The sequence below is a fragment of the Apis florea genome, unplaced genomic scaffold (assembly GCF_048593485.1).
Source record: "Apis florea isolate Af1SG1 unplaced genomic scaffold, ASM4859348v1 contig_3493_pilon, whole genome shotgun sequence".
In the NCBI taxonomy this organism is placed as follows: Eukaryota; Metazoa; Arthropoda; class Insecta; order Hymenoptera; family Apidae; genus Apis; species Apis florea.
In genome coordinates, this window is record NW_028256772.1 from 559,256 (window position 1) to 582,327 (window position 23,072).

A 23,072-nucleotide genomic window follows, 5' to 3' on the forward strand; every position below is an offset into this window, starting at 1 on the left:
AATTATTCACTAAAAAATATTAATATTATCAATTTAAAAAATTACGTTATTCCATCTTTATTATATAGAAAAATTCTTTAATAACGTGATAAGCGAATTAACGAGAACAATTAACAAACAATTTTATTATATTTATAAATAAATGTATAATTTCTATACATAATTTTCTATCAATTAATATTTATTAATTGCATTAGCTACAATATGATATTGGAATAGTTGAAACATAGCAATAAAAATACTTATTGTATTGCTAAATTTGTCGCAGTACATCTATTTGCAACCGATTGTTTCGTTTTATCATGTATTGCATTTTTTTATATTTTTGGAAATTAAAAAATGGATTATATATTAATTATACAATATTAATTATATATTTCATACGATACATAAACAGCTATTTAACAAATCATTCCAATTTCTTTCCTATTATTAATTTTCTTTGAAATTATTTTTCAGTTGATAGACATTTGAATATTTTTGACTATTCATATAAAATATATATTATGTTTTTCTTTGTTAAAGAAATGTTTTTGCTTTTAAATTTTCATGTTAGTTTTTTCATTTTGATTTATCTTTTAAATTTTTCTTTTTGAATAGGATAAAGAATAAAAAAATAAGCATCGAGAATATTCAATGACATTGTAGTAATTATTCATATTCAAGTATATTTATCAGAATAAATTATACAAGTACCTAACTTAAATTGTAAAAATTTATATAGATTTTGTTCAATAGTCTAAAGTTTCATGTATCTAAAATATAGTTATTTAACCACACTATATTTTCACGGAATAATTTTCAACGTATTCATTGATTCAAAATCATTACAAATTTCCAATTCACGCTTCCGTGATTCTATTACTAATAGCATTCACTTTTAATTTATGTGTGATTCTTTTGTTCATAATCATATTTATTTTTGATACGAGATACCAATCTCTTTCTGCATTCTTAGAATCATTCTCTTATTCATCTCATTATCAATCATCTTATTAATCAATATCCTAGCTCAATTCAGCCTATGTTTTTTCGAACAAAAGCAATATTGAAGACAGAGTTACATGATACAAAACAAAGCTACAATACACAATCGAAACAAATAGCCAAGGGAAAGAACTTTAGAATTTACTGATCTAGTAATAATAATTTATTGTATTATTTATTGTACAATATTGCCTAAAACTTGCTATTGAACAGTGCTATTATAAATTAAATGCTTAATATTATAATACAACAATCTCATTAAAAATTTCTTTAATGTTTAACCAAGTTTAACTCATAATGTCGAATTAGCTAATAGATTTTTCTTTTTCATTCTATATACACATAATAGACTTATTTTATTCGTGAAATGCGTATTTGAGTTTACGCAATACAGTTTCAGAAAGTTTGGTCATTTATATCAAATTTTATGCACAAATTGCAATTAGTGGTGATACATGAATGAAGGGGATAGTACATGTGTGTAACAGAAAAGCGACACAGAAATTGGAAATCTACCAGCATGGAATAGACCAACATGGAAAATTCTCTAGATTGGCGAAGATTCGAGAGAATTCAATTATTAATAGCGTCTTCTGGTTTGTGCGAGCATCGATTTTTGTCTGAGTTAAATGTAGTTAACCGAAACTAGATGAAACTTTGTATCAGGAAAAGCGTGAAAACGAGAACACGAATTGAGTTTTAACGATGCTTCTCGTGTTTCGCTACTGCTCGTTCATTTCTAGTAAAATAGATTTAACCATGATTTTTGTGTTGTTTGATTACTTTCTGGACAAAATTTATAAATCGTAATAGAAATTTTTCGAAGATTGGTTTAATATATATATTATTAGTTCATAATTTGAATACATTGGTAATTTTTGATAGATAAATGATTGATAATTGAATTTGTTTAATCAATCTATTATTATATATTTATGTTCTGATTAAATTTGATGTTTCATGTTTTCTTAATTTTATATTAAATCGATTTTAAAGTTTGGGAAAAACGTTTTCGAAAAATATAATCTATTCTTTTTGTTAAAAAAGTTTTTTAACAACGATTTTTATTTTACTTTAAACTCATTATACATCTCATCTATATGTGCATGAAAAAAATAAGTATATAATGAGTACATTGAGGAAAAAAAATATTCATACACTTTTTAAAATGAATAACTTTTTTAAAAATTGAAATAAATGACTTGAATTTTTTTGAGAATTTTAGTTTATTAAATAATATATAAAAAAAATTTTTTTAAATTTTGATCAGAATTAAAAAAGTAAAAATGAAAGCTCATGATTAAGATCATGAAAATTTCGTACCGAAATTTTTTAACGAAATACACAGATATTTTTGTTTTTTCTCTCATTTCTAATGAAAAAAATGATATATTAAATTTCACAGATTTTTCTTGGTTACGGTTAATTTTTGAACAACTAATACAATGTTAAAGAAATATTTAGTTTGATAAGAAAAAAATTAAAAATAAAAATTTACAATAATATTTTCATTTGTAAAAAATTCAGCCTAAAAGATCAATGAACTAAACAGGAATCACGAATGGAGCTAGAATCGGAACACGAGACTTCATTAAGAGGATCGGCTCGAGGCAATCGATTCAACTCCCATTTACAAATTAATTATCCACTCCCAAGGTTTCTGCGAAATTACAGCAAGCATACATGGCTAATGGTGATCGAAGTATCGCGCATTAGCGTCCGGAAATGCGAATGCACACTATCACCTATCTCCAATGTTGTACGCAGATTTGTCCATCATTTCAACAATGCGTTTGCCATTTAAAGAATTTAATCCGATTATTATGATTTTGTTTACATTTTCAAATCGAAACAATTTATATAGAGAAATAAATTTTAATTATTAATTTTAATTCATTCTAATTAAAAGTCTAAGACATTTATTGTTTTTAATTTCGAAAACAACTCGTATTCAATTAGATGTAATTTTTTTGTAAACCTTATTAAGAAATTTATGAATAATTTTTGAAACAAGAAACATTTGCTTTTTTATTAAATAAAATATATATGCTCGTAAAATATATTTAAATTATTGAAGAATATTTAATTTAGAAATAAATTTTATATTTTTCTCTTTTAACATTACAATAAATATTCGAAAAAATAAGAAATTTTATATTTTTTGTTTTATGAAAATTTATTATTGAAAATATTAAAATATTTTTGACAAAATTTTTATTGTATTTTATTGAAATATGTACAATTATTTATTTTTATGATATTACTTTTATTACAATTATTTATTTATATAATTATTTATTATATAGAATAAATACTTAGATATTACAATATTGTTGAACAATTCAGTGATTAAAGCTATTTTTTTTAATACTATGTTATACAATAATTAATCACTTTCTTGTGATTATTGTGACTTTGATGATTTGTCGATTGAGATATAATAACTGATTTTTCATTTTTCGAAACTAACGGTGACTGACATAAATTTTTTTCATTTTCAATTCAAAAAACATTCCTATTAATAAAAAAATATTAACTTTGAATACGTTAGAAAGTAGATATAAAATAGATAATAATTTATTTTAAAAAATTCTAAAAGTGAGAATTACAAATATCTATTCCCATTTATATTTCATTGAAAATGATGCGATTTGAGTGACAATAGAACTTTTTCCAATTGTTTCGACGTTTGATATTGTCTTTGAGAACAACATAGTTTTAATTGGTTTAACAGTGATCACTATCCAACCACACTAAGACACTGACGATGACAAATAATACCAGGAATCCTCCCGAGAAACAATATACGGAAGAGATATTTCATGAGTTAGGTTACGATGTCCTTTGTCCCTCTTTTTTACCAAATTCATCGCTACTGTAAAGTAAAGAGCAAACCTCGAGGTAAGTAAGTTTCAAGTTTCTTCGAGAAACTTTTTAGGGTTTTTCAGTCGAGTTGCGTGAAACTTTGTTACGTTTTTATCGTAATAAATTCCATTTAAAAGTTGGTAAAGTTGTAAAAAAACTGTATAATTTAATAATTAAAAAAGAGGATCGAAAAAAAGAATAAAAAAAAATACGTTGCATTTTGTCCATCTTATTGTTTTATTTAGTAGTCGGGCATGAATTTGTTTGATCTTTTTAAAAGCATCATCAGATCCATTCAGTGTGGTGGATGGCACTTTCGAAACAATAGTAAACGTTAGGTGTGATTGGTGCTGCATCTCGTAAACGAGACTCGTCCCTGTATTTTCGGGAGAGGAAAAATAATATGAGGAATTGTGCAAAAATAAAAAAATAATAAAAAAAAAAGAAAAACAAAAAAGAACTATCTAACCGGTATTTACACGAAGGTTCGATTGCACTTGTGACTCGTGTCATCGAATATTAAAGCGTATGTCAATAGCAGAAGAGCGACGGATATGGATAAAACGATTCTGTCTCCCGATTTCATGCCCTTCCCCATTTTTCGATCCAATATAAATAAACGAACACTTTAACCGCACAATTGTCACGATTCAACCTGTGTTGTTTGCTTTGGGATTCAAATGCTCGTACATTTCTTATTGGACCATTTAAAATCTCTTGTTTCAATTTTCGTATTCATAATTTAACTGAGAATTTTAATCTTTCAATTATTATTAAATCATGTCGTTTAATTTAAAAATTAAGATCCAGTGAAAAAATTATTACATTAAAAATAAACATAATTGTATTGAAAAATGTTAATCTACTGAATTAAAATATCAACAAGGTATTATTCATTAGAACATCAATGGAGAAATATAAATATACCAATCTATTTTTGTGTAGAAACTATAGAAACTGTAGAAAACAAATTTTCTATATTATATTTCACTTATTATTTACAAGTTACATAAGAAAGTATTATTCTTTGATGATATGTGTATACAGTGAGTAATGAAAGTATTCGAACGCTTAGTATTTACTATCTTTGATGAACGAAATATATATTAATGGAACTTGTTTAAGACAATGAGAAGGAAATCTCAAGATTATGTCAGCAAAATTTGAAAATGATTCATCAATTTTTGCAGTAGTTATAATACATTCATTACAAACACGCAGCATTAATAGGTTACAAAAGATTATTCAAACGCTTCATATATAACATTAATATTTTGTTGGACCACCTTTGGTCCATACATCCATAATCCATAATAATTTGTCTCAGTCGATGTTTCATATTGTGTGTCAATGATTTCGTAAAATTACAATTGATAGAATTCCATATTTCTATAATTTTCTCTTTAAGCATCTGCTTTGAAAATATTTAAAGTTTATTTAATCTTTTATTTATTTCAGCCTATAAATGTTTGATGGGATTTATATCTGTGGTGAAATATTTAACATATGGGATATATAGAATCTATCTTCTTTCATGATTTGCGCTGTATGTTTAGGATCGTTGTCCTGTTGAATGTAAAAGTTTTTTAATAATCCCAATTATCTTTGAGATTGTTTTTTAAAATATCTAGATATTTGTATTTATCGAGTATTCCATCAATAAATATTAAATTTTCTGTATCATTAACTGCCATACAATCTCACACCATGACTGAACCACTATGTTTTATTGTTGAGCATATATTTTTGATGTTCAATTCTGTATTTAGTCTTCTGTATACATAATTTCGCCCATCCGAGTTAAAAATATTGAACTTAGATTCATCAGAAAATATTGCTTTTTTCCTCAAAAAACATTATCTTTTATTACAAATGTTTTTGCAAAAGTCAATTTTTTCTTTTGTTTTAATTTATTAATGTATGGCTTTCTTCTTGGTACTCTATCATGAAAATTATTATTTCGTAAGACTCGTCGACATAATTGGGGATGAACATCTTTGTCAAACATTTCTGATATCATATTTGAAAATGTAAGTGTAGATATAATAGGATTTTTTTTTACTTCGCGGATAATAATATCTTGGTCGACTTGAACGAGCTTTATTTATAACTGTTCCTTCATTTTTTGATTTTTTTATGATGTAATGTATTGTAGATTTAGTTCTGTTTACAATTTTTGCTATCTCATTATATGATTTTTTATCCTTACGCAATCGAAGGATAGTTTTTCATTCACACTTTTCTGTTTCAGACTTTTTCGTATTCATTTTGAATATTTTACTGCAGATTTTTATTTTACTGTTAATGGAACGATAACTTGACATCAACTGAACGTGAAAATGCTCTCATTTAATATCTGTGTTTATATTTCTGGCTAAAGTGTTTAAAAACTATCAAGAACGTATCAGCGTTCGAATACTTTTGTACTAACGGTGCATGTTTATAATAAATGTGTTATACACAATTATACAAATTAATGAATCATTTTCAAATTTTGCTGACATAATCTTGAGATTTCCGTCTTACTATACACCTTTCATTATCTTAAACAAATTCCATTAACATATATTTCGTTCATCAAAGATTGTAAAGAGTGTAAAGCATTCGAATATTTTTGTTGTACCTATTGTATTCTATTCTATTCTAATCTATTCCATGATTATATTTGAGTGATTATTCAATGAAAAAGCCTTTTCTTATGAATGTTTATATTTTTAAATTTTTTTAATCATATTTTCAGCATGCTAGTTATGTGTTTGAATCAATTTCAGAATTAACAAAGTTATCGTTAAGATAAAATAGTTAATGAATAATTTGAATTAGATATGTCTTTAATCTTCGAATCCTTTCTATATTATCATCTTAATTTAACCTAATCTAACGCGAAATTTTTATAGAAGATTTATATCACTGGATTCTCCTTTTTATATCGAATACAAAGAAATATTTTATTAGTTTGCAAAATATAAAAAAAAGAAATTCGAAAATTATGTGAAAACTGAAATTCTTATGGTTTCTTTTTGAGATGCTCATGTTAAGATCTTTAAAAATTCTAGTTAAAAAGTAAGATACAAAAAGTAAGAAAATTTAAAATATTTCATATTGAATTATCATGTTGAAAAATAAGAAAAAAATTGTTGGATAAGAAATTGTAATTACACGAACACAATATTTTTTCCTTATTTTCCAAATTTGATGTGTTTCTTCTGGTTTAAAAAGATGCAGTTTTTTATTTGATTAACGAATGTTTACAGAGGCAAATGGACACGAATCAACAATACTTTGATCTTATCCGTTTACAATTCCCGATTTCCGCATGCAAATATTTCATTTTATTAAATGTAATAGACAGCTATCTCCCTCTGTTTCTTTGTGTGAATATTATATATTTACGCAATCTTTTAAACAGAATAAACAATTGCTAAGAATTCCCATTTTTATTTTATAATATACAAATTTCAATGTAATACACAAGTTTCAATAATAAGGTTTAATAAACTAAAAATTATTTTTAAATAATTACAAATGGAAAATTTAAAATAAAGTTATGTTTATTGTCTATAAATCCATTATATTTCTCTAAATTTTGTAATAAAACGTATCTTTTTGACTCTTATAATTCGATTATTATTACTTATAAGAGATTCGTTTCATTCTAATATCGAATTATAACTGTCGTTCAAAAAGTATCTATTTATATATAACGACCATATAAAATAATTTAATGTCTGTAAGACATATTAGCTATTTTTACTCATATATTGACATTAAAAACTTTTTTTAACCTCTATAAAAGTATAGAAATATTCGATTTGGTTTCGAATGATTATCATCTGTTTATTATTATAAATTAAAAGAAATTTTAGAAAGATCGAGGCTTTACGCAAGACAATGATTTAAAAAATTTCATGGTTACACGAATTAACGGCTAGTATATATGACGAGAACAAAAATTCATATCGTGATAAAAAGGCAGCATTATGTTAAAAAATAATTAAAATATACTGTACATATAATAATAAAAATAAATTGTAGAAATATATTATTATTATCTAAAAAAAAAAATGGATTACTTTCTGGATAACCCTTCTATTTTCAAATAAATTTTTGAAACTTGCAAATATTTTGATTTAAAATATAAAAAATTTGAAACCAAGCTATAAGGACCAAATATTTTACAAGTGTTGATTTTTCAAATGTAAAAATAAACTGTTTAGATTTGATATAAATCTCAAAGTACTCACATTAAATTTGATCTCATCATAATTTTTTCGGTAATGGAATCGAAAGGTTTCAGGAATCTTTTCCATTGCATAGATATCTATTTATAATCTCCACCGCCCTCCTTCTCCCCCAGTATTTCCTATTATTTGAGAATGTCTGCTCTTTAACGATGATACCGTAAGATCGGAACGTGAAAAATTAAAGGGCGTTATATACATAGTTCGGTTGATCGTGCGCCCGATCCCCTAGATGCAGACAGATATAAAATCGTGGGTCTCATAGAGCGAGTATACCGACGAGGAGAAATAAATGAAAACGAAGAAAGGAGGAAAGAAAAGGACGAAAGAGAAGAGGAAGGAAAAGAAAAGAAAAATATTCGATTGCATCCGGGGGCGAAATAAAGAGAGCGCCGCTTGTTTGGCCCCGTCTTTCCTACCTTTAACGAACTTTCCTGCGTTCTCTGTTTGCGCGCGCTTATTTAATTTCTACGAGGCGCTCGTCCAATCGTGGGGCCGCTCGGCAATTGAAACCAGAAAGGAAGGAAAGGCCGCCTCCCGATCCGACTGTAATTCGATTTTGTCGAACGTCGAACAAAATACATTGTCCTCGAACGGTTATCTTGTCGACTGCACAAGTATTATATCTGTTTCACTGTTTTTTTCTTCTCTCCCTATCTCGATCACGTTCCATCACGGGCGATATCGGTTTCTCTCGTGGACGGAGAAACCTTTCACGATGGATCGTCGAGGAAAGTGACTTGGATGAAGAGATTGAGGACTACGGTTAAACGGATCGGGGAATCTTTTTGTAGCTAAATGTACGAGGGAGGTGGCGGTGTATTAAGTACATTGGCTTTTTGGATTTTACGCTCGATAGACGAGAAGTACTATGAGTTTAGGAATGATTGACTATTGAATTCTATATGATTGATATTATATAGAATCATTTTTTTTTTATTATTTTTTGTGAAATAATAACAGTTTGTTATTTGTATTTTTTGATATTTAATATTCTGATGTAGAAAGAAAGATTGAATATAGTTGAGGTGAATTATAAGTAATACTTTCAAAAGATATTTATTGCTACATTTTCAAATTTTTATAATCGTTTTTATATATATATAAAATGAAAAATTCAATATGTAGGTAAACAAAATTAAAATGTGAAAAATATGCATTGTACAATTTTGAAAATATTAATTTTTAACTCAACAATATTATTTATTAAGATATTTATTTTTTTATTTGAAATAAATTGTAATACTTTAGTCAAAATTATGAATTATATTGTCTTCTTGTTATAATATCATATTTAGCATTTTGAAAATATATGAAAATTAAAATTGTAATCATTTTTCTTAAATATTAAATACTTATCAGGAAAGTAAGTTAAATCTAATTCTAAATTTCAACATACTTTTTTTTTACTTAAAAAAAAAAAAGTTAAAAAGTTTAAAATTAAAAATATTTAATATATGAAAATTTTAAGTACTTGTAGAATACTTTTAACTAAAGAAAATAGTATAATAAAAATATGGAGAAACAAGTTGTAAGAATAAAATTCTATAAAATAGTATTAATTATATACATTACTAAATTACATTACTAAATTACATTAATAAATGATTCAATTTTTCATTTTTTTAATTATTTACATACATTGTAAAAACGTACTATAATAAAGAATATAAATATAAAAAATTTATTGATTTATTAAATGTAAAAAATAAAAAATAATTTATTGTCTAAGCATTACAAAATAAACTGAAGAAAGATACATTTTTAATTTATAAAAATATATGAAAATATTGCAAAATTAAATTTTTTATTATCAAACTTTTTATCAAATATCACAGTATTCTTATATAAAAAATTAAGTCATAGAATAAATAAAAATAATAATATACTTCAAAGAAATGTGAAAAAAATCTGTTAAATAAGAATAAAACATTATTAACAAAAGATATAAAAAAAACAAAATAAGAATAAAACATTATTAACGAAAAATAATTTTTAATATTTCATATTGTTTAAAAAGAAACAGAAAAAAATATAAAAAAATATAAAGAAAATATTTTATCAAATGTTAATTTTGATAAAAAATTATTTTATCTTAAATATTTATCTTAAATATTTTTTAAAACGTGTCCAAATATTTTTATACTACGAAAAATAGTTGATAGATCTCATTTAATTTTCAATATTATTTTATTGTAAATAATAAATAATATTATTTTATTATAATATTATATATCATATTATATATCATTAAATTAATTATATATATTGCATTATATATGTATATGTAAATATACAAAAAATATTTTATTAAAAGAAATAAATTTAAATTAATTTTCTAATAAATTAACAAAAATATAAACCATTAAATATAATTAATATGTGCTTTTGTATCTATACTTATATATCTATTATCCTCTATCCTTAATGAACTTTTTGTCTATCTTCGAAATTTAACATGGCGGTTTGATCACGCATCATATGACTCATTTTCTTCCGTAAACAACAGCATAACTAAAACCAGTCTTGCACAAGAGATCAATGTAACATCGATTCTCGGTTTTGTTCGGCGCAATCACAAAAACAAAGGGATCGTCCATTCCCCTTTTTATTATTTTTTCTTTTTTTTCTTTTTTTTTTTTTTTTTTTTTACGAAACGCGTATACAATGGAAATCGATGGTATCGAGGCGACATTTTCTTTCATTGTAGAAAAAAAAAAAGGAGAAAGAGTGGGAGGTAGAAGGGTTCGATAAGCCAGGTTTACCGAACTTGGCCGTCTGGCTTGTTGCAGGAAAAATTCAGATAATATTCTGTTATCGATCTTGCTGTCAAGAAGACGTCGAAACGCTTCGATATTTTTGCTCGTAAAGTTTCGAACAAAATAAAAGAAGAAGAACGGCTAGCTATTGTCGAACGTAATAAGGAAAAAGTAGATAGCATAAAAGGAAACCAATTAAATAACTTTTCTCTCTGAAAATCAATAAGAAGTTGTACGCGGCTACTTTTGAAAATATATTCAGTATAAATTAGGAGTTGAGACATTTAATTAAGTTATTATTTCCGTTAAAACAAGTCATACACCACATATGTATGTATATTAAATATTCAATTGAGATATACAATGTTTTTGTGTTAAAAGATAATAATTTACATATAGATTCAAATTGGAATCATTCAAATTAAGCTGTAAGACTTAAAATATAACTCTAAATATAATATAATTATATATGAAAAAATATATAAATAATATATCTATATATGAATCTAATCGATAATAATATATGATTTTTTTTATAATTTATCGATAATATAACTTTTTGTAATATTCTCTCATAAGATTTTTTAAATTAATTTCATTGACGTTGAAATTCCTTAATTATTTCAAAGCCTTCTGATTTTTTAATTTCTCTGGAAAATATAAACAAATAAGTCATCTTCATTATTTTCGTTTGTATTGAAAATATTTTAATTCAAAACTTTCTTCTTCTTGAAAAAAAAATTCTTTTCTTCAAGAAATACATAATATACGAAAATCTACATGTAAAAATTCATCGAAGTTTAAAGAATAAATTTAAGTGAAATTTCTCTATTAATTTTATTGACTTCAAAAATACTTTAATTAAATATACTTTAAGAAATAATTAGAAAACTTTTGATTTTCTGATTTTCAAATAAATACGTGATTTAATTTCAAAGTTTTAAAAGTTTAAAACTTCGAAAACTTCCAAAGATTCTCCCTAAATCAAAGTGGAATTGTCTATAAATGCCGTTTGATATAAGGACCGATATGAATTTCTTATCTTTGTTGAGATCGAGCGACAACCTCTTACGAACAGATGTCTGAATCTCTTTCAACGGACAATTAGCGCGATATTAGCAACTCTTTAATCCTTTGGCTCGTTTGAGATTCGCGCCACCACTACTTGTTCTCACCGAGACATGCTGTTTAATAATGTAACTGAGAGTCGCTTCTACTGCTTGTCCTTCTTGCCTTCAAAACTTCGTTCCCTAACCTCTTGCAAGTTCGTCGGTCATTAATTATGCTCTGACGACTACCGTTTATTGCTTTATCGTTAAAAAAGAAATGGAAAAAGAGTGAAGATGAGATGGAAGAGAAGCTAGCTGTAATCTTTCTCGATATAAAAATTTGCAGATTTTATTATAATTTGAAAAAGAATGTAAAAAAGTTTCTGATAATAAAGTGGAACTTGTTTTTCAGTGTTATAATGGTAAATTCATAAAGATTATTGACAACAAAAGAGGTAAAGAAGATTGTATTATATACATATATATTCTTAATCAAAGTACATATCTATTTTTAAAAATCTTAGTGAAATTATTTTTATCTTATTGTTTTATTATTATCTGGCTCAACAGCATTTCGAATCGATTGATACGAGATCTCCAGATTATATAATGATTGCACGAAGGTCATAAAAACTAGATAATTTAATTATGAGAGAAATGGTACTTTAAAAAGTTGAGATCAAACTTCAAGGTGTGAACAAAGATATGAACAAGTGTTTATTATACTTTTACACATATATAATTAAATATTTTTTCTAACTCTGAAACTAACAATAACTCGTATTTGATAAGAAATTTTTGTTTATAAAAGATAAAATAATTATATTGAATTACAAAAATTAAAAGCCAATTCTATGAAATAATTTTAATTTCTGGAGAGTTAAATTTCAAATTAAAATGCAAAAATTTATAAAAAAAGGAATTAATGAATCTTAAAGATATCAACATTTTGAAACTTTATAAATTAACCGGTTGTGTTAATTTTATAGATTTATCATTTAAAATTTATATTTTTAAAATATTTTTAAATTTCATTAACCTTTTTATTACATTTTATATATATGTATTTATTTATTTAATATTTTTATCTATTTAATATATTTATTATTTATGTTATGTTTAGAAGTTAACTATAATAAATATTGAATAAGCATCCAAAATGCTTCGAAAATATCTTTAATCTAACTTAAAATTTATTTTAAACAAAAATTTGTTAATAAACAATGTAATAAACAATCAAATAAAAGCTTTATAAACTATTCAATACAATGACTTTGACATATTAAAAAATCTTTGAAATCGAAAATAATATTTTTTTCATTTTTTTTTTTTGTCCATAACTTCAAATAGCGAACGAAAGTTGTTCTTTTTATCGATATAAACTATTAAAGTTTGAATTTGATTGAAAAGAATTTGATATATCGTTTATAAAATATTTAAATTAATTGTTGTTGAAATTATTGTTTTCATTGGTTTTTTTCTCTATTCAAATGATTTTGAACAAAGAAATTTAATTTGGAATAGATTAAAAAAAATTCAAATTATTTTACAAGAATTCATAATTCGCTTATTTGCATTAAGTATATTGTTTTGCATATTTATTTTAAGATATGAATAAATTCATAATGAAGATTTTAAAATAATTTTTACATACATTAAATATAATATTTAATATTAATATTATAATTTTAATAATTTAATATTATATTTAAATTATTTTTTACGAAATCTGAAAGATTAACGCGTTCAACAATTTTCTTATTCTATGTTACTTTATGTTTAAATTATTATATATTTTATTTAACTAACTGATTATAGTTATAACATTATATAAAATATAGCATTTTTGTCAAGAAATTTAACAAATTTGCCCTGATTCCAGTAAATGCACAGTATGTAAACTACTTTGGCACGCATGTATTAAATTCACGTTATTTTTATTATTAGAAAATGATACAGTTTTAATTTTTTTTATTCCATTATACTTTCTAAATATTACATAACTTCCAAATATTAAGATATTTTAAATAATGAATTTTTTAATTATTTTAAATATTTTATTTTTTTAAAGTTAAAAAGTTAAAAAATTTTTAAGTTAAATAAAAATTCCTTTAATTATTAATCGATTTAATAATTTGCATTGAGTTTGAGATTAATTCTTTTAATCTAACTATTGAAGAGAATTGGAGAGATTGGTCAATAATTATTTGATGCAATAAACATGATTAAAACTAATTAAAAGTTTCGAAGAAAAATTTTTTAATAACTTTTTAATGAACAACGACTGCTAAGTGGAATCTTTACAACATGATTAATAATGATGATTTTAAGTATATGTAAAAAAATCATCAAAATTGGAGAGTATCCTCTTAATAAATAATTATTAAAAATTATTATTTGTTTCTTTCAATTATGTATATCTATTTCAGATCCCATTAAAATCATTAGAATTATTGATAAGAGTATCCATGTCACTGTAATAGTCTTCTACTTTCATGTTTGTCCAGTTCCGGCTTAACATATATACCAATATGCTTTATGTATATACGTATACACGTATACATACAGGATTGTTTCGTCGTACATGTTCGACTATTTCCGATTTGTATAACAGGTGGTTGTTTATAGATTCGCCAATATTTGCTTATTTCTCTTTCATAAACGAGACTCAACAACATATGAGTTATAAAGGATATAACAAATAAATTACTTAATAACACATCTTGATCAAATCTCATTTTAAATTAATTTAATTTAGTCTCGTATTAATTCGTGTCGATGATATAAAATGCATTTGATAATATAAGATTAAGTCTGAAGAATAATATAAGATTAAGTCTGAAGAATCTGTGCATTTTGAATGAATAAGACTATAATCTGTCCAATGAAACCAGACAATAGATTAATGAATGAATAAAATAAGATTTATAGATTTCGGATTTTTGAGATAACTATAGTACATACATAGTTTTGGTAACTATTAATACTTAGTACTCAAATGCTTTGTAGTTTAATTATTATACTGTATTATTATACTATACATATAATAGCTTTTAAAAATAATTCTTCGAAATAAAATAATTCTTTTTTAAATTGGATTAAATGAATTTTAAAATTTTATAACGATTTTAGTTTACAAGAAAAATTATTTGAAAAAATTGCAATTTGTCGGAATTGCAAAAAAAAAATAAAATTTACGATAAAATTTTTAGATATATAATTTCTCCATGAGTTTTGATGATTTTATAAAATTTTATTTTATATTATAAAATTTTTTATCTAATAAATAAATTTTTCTTATATTTCAAAAAAAATTTAAATCATTTAATTTTAAATAAGTTATTTAGCTTAAAGAGTATTCCAATATTTTTAACAGTTGATAAAGATTTAATTTATTATCTCGTTGTGATCTATATTATACTTGCACTAAAATGTTTTATTATTTTGCTTTTCTTAATTAAAATATCCTATCTAATTAATATGTTCATTTAAGAAATCTGAGATTATAATTTTCTTTATAAGGAGATAATTTTTATCTCCTTAGCTCGTTTCTGCTTGAATAGAAAGAAAAAGTGATATAAATCATCCGCATATTGTTCCACCAACAGCCGATTTATATGGTGATCAAATATTTCTTGGTGGCGCGATCCGTTTTTCTTGCATATAGATCTGGGGATGAAAGAAACGAAAATAGAGGATGCGATCTTAATTAGTCTTGTTAACGGTACAAATTATCTCGGATGGGAAAAACTTTCGACTGATTTACGAATTTTACTCTTCTTATGGTTTACGAAATAATCATCATAATTAGAACTGATAATTTGTGAATTTTTATGAATTGAGATTCCATTTCTTTGAAAATTATTGATTCTGAGTAAATATTATAATGTTTTATGATCCACAGTAAAATACAAAAATATAACATTATTGTATGATGTAAATTCTTGTGCTATCATGTTGCGCATGAAAACCATTGGAATTATTATTTATTATTTATTAATGAATTTATTTAAAAGTAAAAGTTTTCATAATTGCTCTACAGAATCAATTTTCGCAAGTAGACATTGTTAAGAGTAACTATCTGATAAAAACTTTCATTATCAATATTTATTTGTGAAAAGTAACTTTTGAAAGCAATTTTATAACTTTTATAACTTTCAAAAGCAATGCGTATTATAAATTTTTCATATGATAGTATAATAGTGGACTATGAAATGATAATAATATATTTTTATTTTTATAATAATAATTATAATAATAATTTACTAAAATTTTTATGAGAATTTGTGTTTTCTTTCTTTTTGACTGCTATAAACTATAACATATAAATTCAAATGTATATAATAAAATATTTAATAATATATATAGGATATTAACATATTCGTGAAACATTTTTTAGAAAGTCGATTTCAGAAGCTAAATTAAAAATCGATGTATCTTGTAAATAATTCTCTTTCATTTATTTGTTTATTATTCATTTATATTTTGTTTATTTAAAAATTAATATTTAGGTAATTAATTAAGAATTAAATATTAAGAGTTAAATGTCTCAAAGAATAGATAATTAATTGCTATGTATTATTACACATAGATTTTTTTATCATAATATAATTTTATGCATAATCTTCTTAAGTAGAATATCTCATCACTTATAATATTTTTTCTTTGAAATCCTCATTTAGCATTGTTAACACTTTTACATACACGATCACATCATGAAGTTTTTTAAATTTAATTAATATAATTATACAGTTATATTAATTGTATAATTAAAATATCTTAATGAAAAGGTATTTAATTGAAAATTTCTCCTAAACCATAAAATAAACTGTATTATATGTATACGATATGATATACATGTACTTCATTCATAAATATAAAAGAATTAGTCTCTTAGGAACAGAGAATATCTTGAGTTTCTAGTTTTGTTGCTATGCATGCTAGAAACGATGAACACAACCAATCTCTATATTTATTACGTACTTATTATGCTGTATTTCTATCTAAGATTAAAAAACAATTCGCACCGCATAAATTTCACAAGAAAATTTTTCACGTAATATCAAAGATTAAAATTTTATATAATCAATTATTTTCAATGTAAAACTTCTAAGAAAATTTTATTATATTCTATGAAATTATATTCATATATATGTTGATTTAAGAATTTAAGATAATTTTCTAAGTTATAAACAGATCGGAAGGTTATGATCAATTTAGATTAGGAATAAATAAGGATATGGAATTATCTGAAGTATTCATATGTTGAAATATAATTAAGCGTTTGAAACGAGATTAAATATGAATTTTGATCAGAGATAATTTTGTTTTTTAATTATAATTCTATAATTTATAATAATAATAATTTTTAATAAAATTTAGATTATAAATTTCTTGTATTTCTATAAATCATATGTATAATTTAATTAATTTATTATATCATATCACCTTTTTTTGAAAATAAGCAAGTGATATTTGAAATTGCCAAGATTATATATACTTGAAATTAGAAATCAATAAACAATAAACAATAATAATTTTTTTAAGTTATCAGTTTTTTATGATGTATAATTTCATAATTTTTTTATTAATTCTCAATGGTATCATAATAGTAGATAATATGGATATTTATATAATACTTATATAATTATTTACAATTATAAACTATATACTTATTCATATTTTTATTTTATAATCTATATTAATCTAATTTGATTATATCGTTTACATTAATATGTATAAAAAAAATATTAAATATAAAAATAAAATAATATTAATAATTTTTATTCTTTAAATATAAAAAGTAAGATAAATTTAATAAGATAAATATAGTAATTTAATTTAAATTAATATCTATCTAACCATACAAATAATTTTAGAAGAAATATTACTTTTGTGATTAAAATTCTTAAAATAAATTTGCGATTGAAACTACGAATGGAGCAATTGTATGATTGAAAGATTTCATAATAAACTTGGAAAAAATAACACATAATTCACAATACAATGTTTCAAAACTATTTCAAACAGCAGTTACGTTAAACAAGTTCGAAAGAAGCGAAGTTGGTAAATAACAAAATACTTACAATTCTAATCGATGATTGAAACTGTCATCAGAAAGAATCATCGTTAGAATATGAGGATTCCTTTTAAGAAATCGAAAACATGTTTTGATCAAGTTTTCGAAAAGTGTAGACCAGTGAAGTATTTGCTTCCAAATAGTAGCTTCCAAGTTAGTTGTTCATCGATATTGATAGCTTTACTATATTTCTGATATTGAAACAACGATGAGATAAAGTAGTTCTCCAATAGTCATAACTTGAAGAAAAATACCATAAAATTAATTTTTATTTAATACTATTTTTAAGAGTTATTAAAAACTCAAATTGTATAAAAAAACTTTTTCAATTTTAAAAAAATACAATATTATTATTTTTGTATAAACTAAAAAGCCTTCAAGAAAATATTCTCTATATTCTTAACCTTAAAAACCAAAGAACTTGCTAAATTTTAAAATTATGTATGAAAATATAAAATATTCTTTGCATTTTAATTTATAATATAAAGATTTACAAAATTGTTATATATTGAACATTATCTTTGAAAAAAATTTCTATTTTTATATTTATAATATAATCAAACATCACGTAAAATTACAGAAATAAACTTTAAAATATTTAAGTTCACTTACATTAATTAAAAAATTCGACATATCTAATAATGTATTATTTTTTCAATAACCAAAATACCTTATTTAGGTAAAAGACAATAAAAAAAGACAATAATTGAAAATTTACAAAAATACAAAATCTATAGCTTCAAGAAATCATAATTTAATATTAGAAACTAATTATTAAAATTAATTTGCACATATATCTTTTTCATAAGAGGATAAAGCATATGATTCAAAAATTAAATTTAAAAATTATGAAAAAATAGCAGAACAAAACATTATTATAAATTTAAACATATTTTAAACACAAGCTAATGGTATATAACATAGTCGAAACTGAAGTTAAAAATTCTGATTTTGACAAAAAGATAAAAAATAAAAAAAATAAAAAATAAATTAAATAAATAAAAAGATAATAAATAATAAATAATAAAATAAATAAAAAATGACTGGAAAATAGTGTAGTTTTTTTGAGTTGAATAACTCAATATTAAATTTATTATATTTTAAAATATTTTAAAATATTTAATACATTTAATATTAAAAAATTAAAATTTTATTTATTATTTATTATATTAATTTATATTTATATATAAATAGATTTTTCATTGCAAATCATTTATTTATAACTAATCGAAGTGAAACAATAAGTTTTGTCATGAAACTGAATATAAATTATTATTAAACAATTTCAAATATAAATATAATAATCTATTGATTAATTTTAAATTCTACTAATAATAGTTTAATAACTTTTTAATAATTTACTAAAAACAATCTAATGATAATAATAGTAACTTAATCTAATAATAATTTAATAATTTAATAATTTAATAATTACTTAAGTTATTGATAAAATAAAATAAAAAAATATAAAAATATAAAGTGTAAAAAAAATAAAATAAAATTTAAAAAAAAAGATAAAATTTAGAATTTCTAGATGATTAAAATGATAGAAATAATTTATATATTTGCATTGAAGGCGAGCTATTAAGACATATACCATGATAATAACTAGTCTCGATATATATAATTTGCAGGAATATTTTGCTCATTATATTGATTTATTATGTTATATTTTCTATTACAACATATTTTTAAATGTAATCTGATTCATAAATCAGATAATAATATCAGTTATTAGCGTTGGTTTTTTTTATATCAATAGACCAAAATAAAATATAAACATATAATCGATGTTCATCACATGTTTTTTTTTTACAATTGACTGAATTTACCACATTTATTAATTACTAATATTATATAGTATATATGGAAAGGAAATAATTATGCTAACATGTGTTATTTGTTGAGGCAAATGACCAGTACCTTACTGCCAATACCCTCCAGATACCAATTTATCAGCAATACATAGTATCTTATCTTATACATATTATATCTTATGTCTCAGATTCTCAGATTCATTTTTGCAGATAAAATGGATGATAAAGTGGTGTGATCGATAATTAGATTGAATGTAATCGTGTCAATAACAATTGAAAATATAACATCAACTATTTTTATTTTAAGGATATAACATTTTATCTCCGAAGCTTTTAATTTAAATCTCTCCTATCGAATTATTAAGGAAATATATCATTATTAAACAATATATATTATTATTATATTCAGAAAAGAAATAATACGTGTCTGTAAATATTATCACAAAAAATTAAAATATAGATAAATTATTTAATAACGAACTTTATGCCTTTTATGAAAGATTCTGTAGATTTTGCATTTCTTTTACATTTACATTATCTACAATTATATTTTATAATTTATATTATTTTTCTTCTTATATTTATTTTTCATGTAATTTTTTATTGAGCGTAATACATGTTCAGTACCATATAACATATTTTAAAAGTATTTATTTATAATCTTTATTTTAGTAAAAATAAAATCTTAATCCATTAAAAAAAGATTACTGAAATATAATATCAATTAATCATAAAAATTATTATTTAATTTATTATATTAATTATAAATTAAAATATAAATAAAATATAATAATCTTTAAAAAGATTAAGATTTTACTTCTAAGAAAGAAAATAAAACAAATATATATTAAAATATATATTAAAAATACATTTTATTTTTCCCTTTACTACAAAAAATATATTTTTTACAAAGAACAAAGATATTTTCTACAAAAAAGTTTCTATATTTATTACTTTATTTAATTGATATTACATCTATGATATAATATCTATTAGACATATGATAATGATAATAGTAAAAAAAATGCTAAACTTGATTAAAAAAATTCATATTATGATTTATATAAATGAGTCGATTGGTAATATGATACCATAGTGATCTTGCAGTCTATTCAGTTATTTTGTCGAAGCAAACATTAGCAATATGGTGAGTAGAACAATAAACAATATTACTTATTTTAAATTACTTTTGAATATAAAGGAATTTTTACAAATATTGTGTAGATTCCATCCATAAATGAATTGAAAATAAAATAAATTATAATTTACTATTATTTACATTAATATTTGATCTTAAAAATTAACTTTATTAATATATTATATTTAAAATATTATATAATTAATATTTAAAATGTTTTTAAATTTCTGCGTTTTTGAAATATTTTAATCATTGTTCACATGGAGTAATTCAATATTAATATTCAATATTTAGAAAGCTAACTTTATCTATTTAGGATAAATGTGAATTTATGAATTTCTATATTTTTTATATATCTTAACATCTTTCATATACATGATTCAGTATTGACCTTGATTCGAAAATTTGAATTTATTTATATTTAAAATATCTTATAAATTAATAAAAAAATTAACAAAATTCCAAATTAAAGAAATTAACGAAATTTAAAAATCTTTCGATTTTTTAAATATTTTAATATTATCATTGTCTATATTCACAGATGAAATTCGCTTTGGCAATTTTGGTCGCCTTGGCCGTATCTAATCCTTTGGAGGCCTACAAACTCCCAAGCGTTGGAAATGGTGCCCTTGCTAATGAATTGCAAAAATTCATTGATCTCGTCCCCCTAGAAAAAATTCAGACAACCATCAGCCTTTACAAAAAAGAAGATGCTGAGTTCCAACAATTGCTCAAATATCTTCAATCATCAGAATTTAAACTTCTAGTTACCGAGATAGAAAGTCTTTCTGAATTCATTGATATACTGAACTATGAACAAAGTGCCGGTCTTGACGCATACTATATAGTCAACAAGATCAATGAATACTTACATTTATCGAAGCTCACACCACCATTCCACCGTGTCAAAACATCCGGAATTCGTGGTTTTCTCGATGAAGTAGAAGCTTTGATACCTTTGGACAAACTTAAGACTTTATACAAGGACAGATTGAATAATTCCCCCGTGTTCGCTGATTTCATCAAGAAATTGAGATCGCCCACAGCTCAATCACTTCTCGACAAACTCTGCGCTAGCAAAAATTTCAATAACTTTTTGTCGAAAGCCAAGAATCACGGTGTTCATCTCGATGTCGTAAAGAAACACTTAGAAGATGTCTTGGGTCTTAAAGCCTCCTGTTTCAATTAAATGTTAATCTTTTTCTTTTGTTTTTCATATATTTTCTTAGGTACAAATATATATTATTAATTTTAATAAGTATGTATAAGTAAAACATATACATTGTTTGTCTTTATTTCTTTTATACATCCCTCCTATCAACTTTGAATTCTTAGAAAATTTAAGAATACTGGATTAAATAGGCTATTAATTTCCATTTGATATCAGAGAATAAAAATAAATTTTTATCAAGATTTCTACTCTTTTTTTAAATTAATGAATGCCATTCTGTAGAAATACTTAGATTGAAAATTGATTAAGAAATATTTTGGATTTTCTAAATTCCAACTTACAAGAAAGAAAAATACGAATGATGATTTGGATTTTGTTATAGATTTTCTAGATGTTAATAATTATTAATGGATTTCTATTCTCAAAGATTTCATTTGCAAGTAGATTCCTTAAACTATGATTGTATGTAACTATATATACAATCATCGTGATAATTGTATACAAAAAATAGCGATGTAATCAAACATGTTTTACGCTATTGATAATTAATTCGAACTGAAATAGAATTCTTTCTCGCTATGAAAATAAATAATTTTTATTTAAAAAAGAAAATTATTTTAAATACAATTATAACGATTGATCATAACTTTATTGATATTTAATTGCAAATTGAATAATCATAATATTATCATGAGAAATAAAAGTTTTATAAGTAGATATTCTGAAATATGATTATGTGATATTGTGAAAGTAACAGCACGAGATGTAGAATAAAAATAAATAGAACGAAAAAGATTATAAAGAAAATATCTCAAAATAAAATACATTAGATTCAATTTATCTTGAAATCAGAAGATATCTATCGACATATAGACGATAAAATAGAGAGTAATAAATAAAAGAATACAATAAAGTCATAATTTAAAAGATAGACAGACAAAAAATTAGCAAGAAAAAGAGAAAGAA

At 22.9% G+C, this 23,072-nt stretch overlaps 1 protein-coding gene across 2 annotated transcripts; it reads left to right on the forward strand.

Moving 5' to 3' along the window:
- The first annotated feature begins 17,987 nt into the window (after nt 1-17,987).
- On the forward strand, nt 17,988-22,348 carry LOC100869547 (protein G12). 2 transcript variants are annotated; one of them, XM_086912817.1, is made up of 2 exons: nt 17,988-18,133; nt 21,477-22,348. In XM_086912817.1, exons 1-2 carry the CDS (start codon nt 18,038-18,040, stop codon nt 22,122-22,124), a joined length of 744 nt encoding a protein of 247 aa, XP_086768943.1. In that variant the 5' UTR covers nt 17,988-18,037; the 3' UTR covers nt 22,125-22,348. The 2 variants fall into 2 exon arrangements, with proteins under 2 accessions (XP_086768943.1, XP_003693620.2); XM_003693572.4 differs by lacking the exon at nt 17,988-18,133 and adding an exon at nt 20,904-20,944.
- Nucleotides 22,349-23,072: the final 724 nt, after the last annotated feature.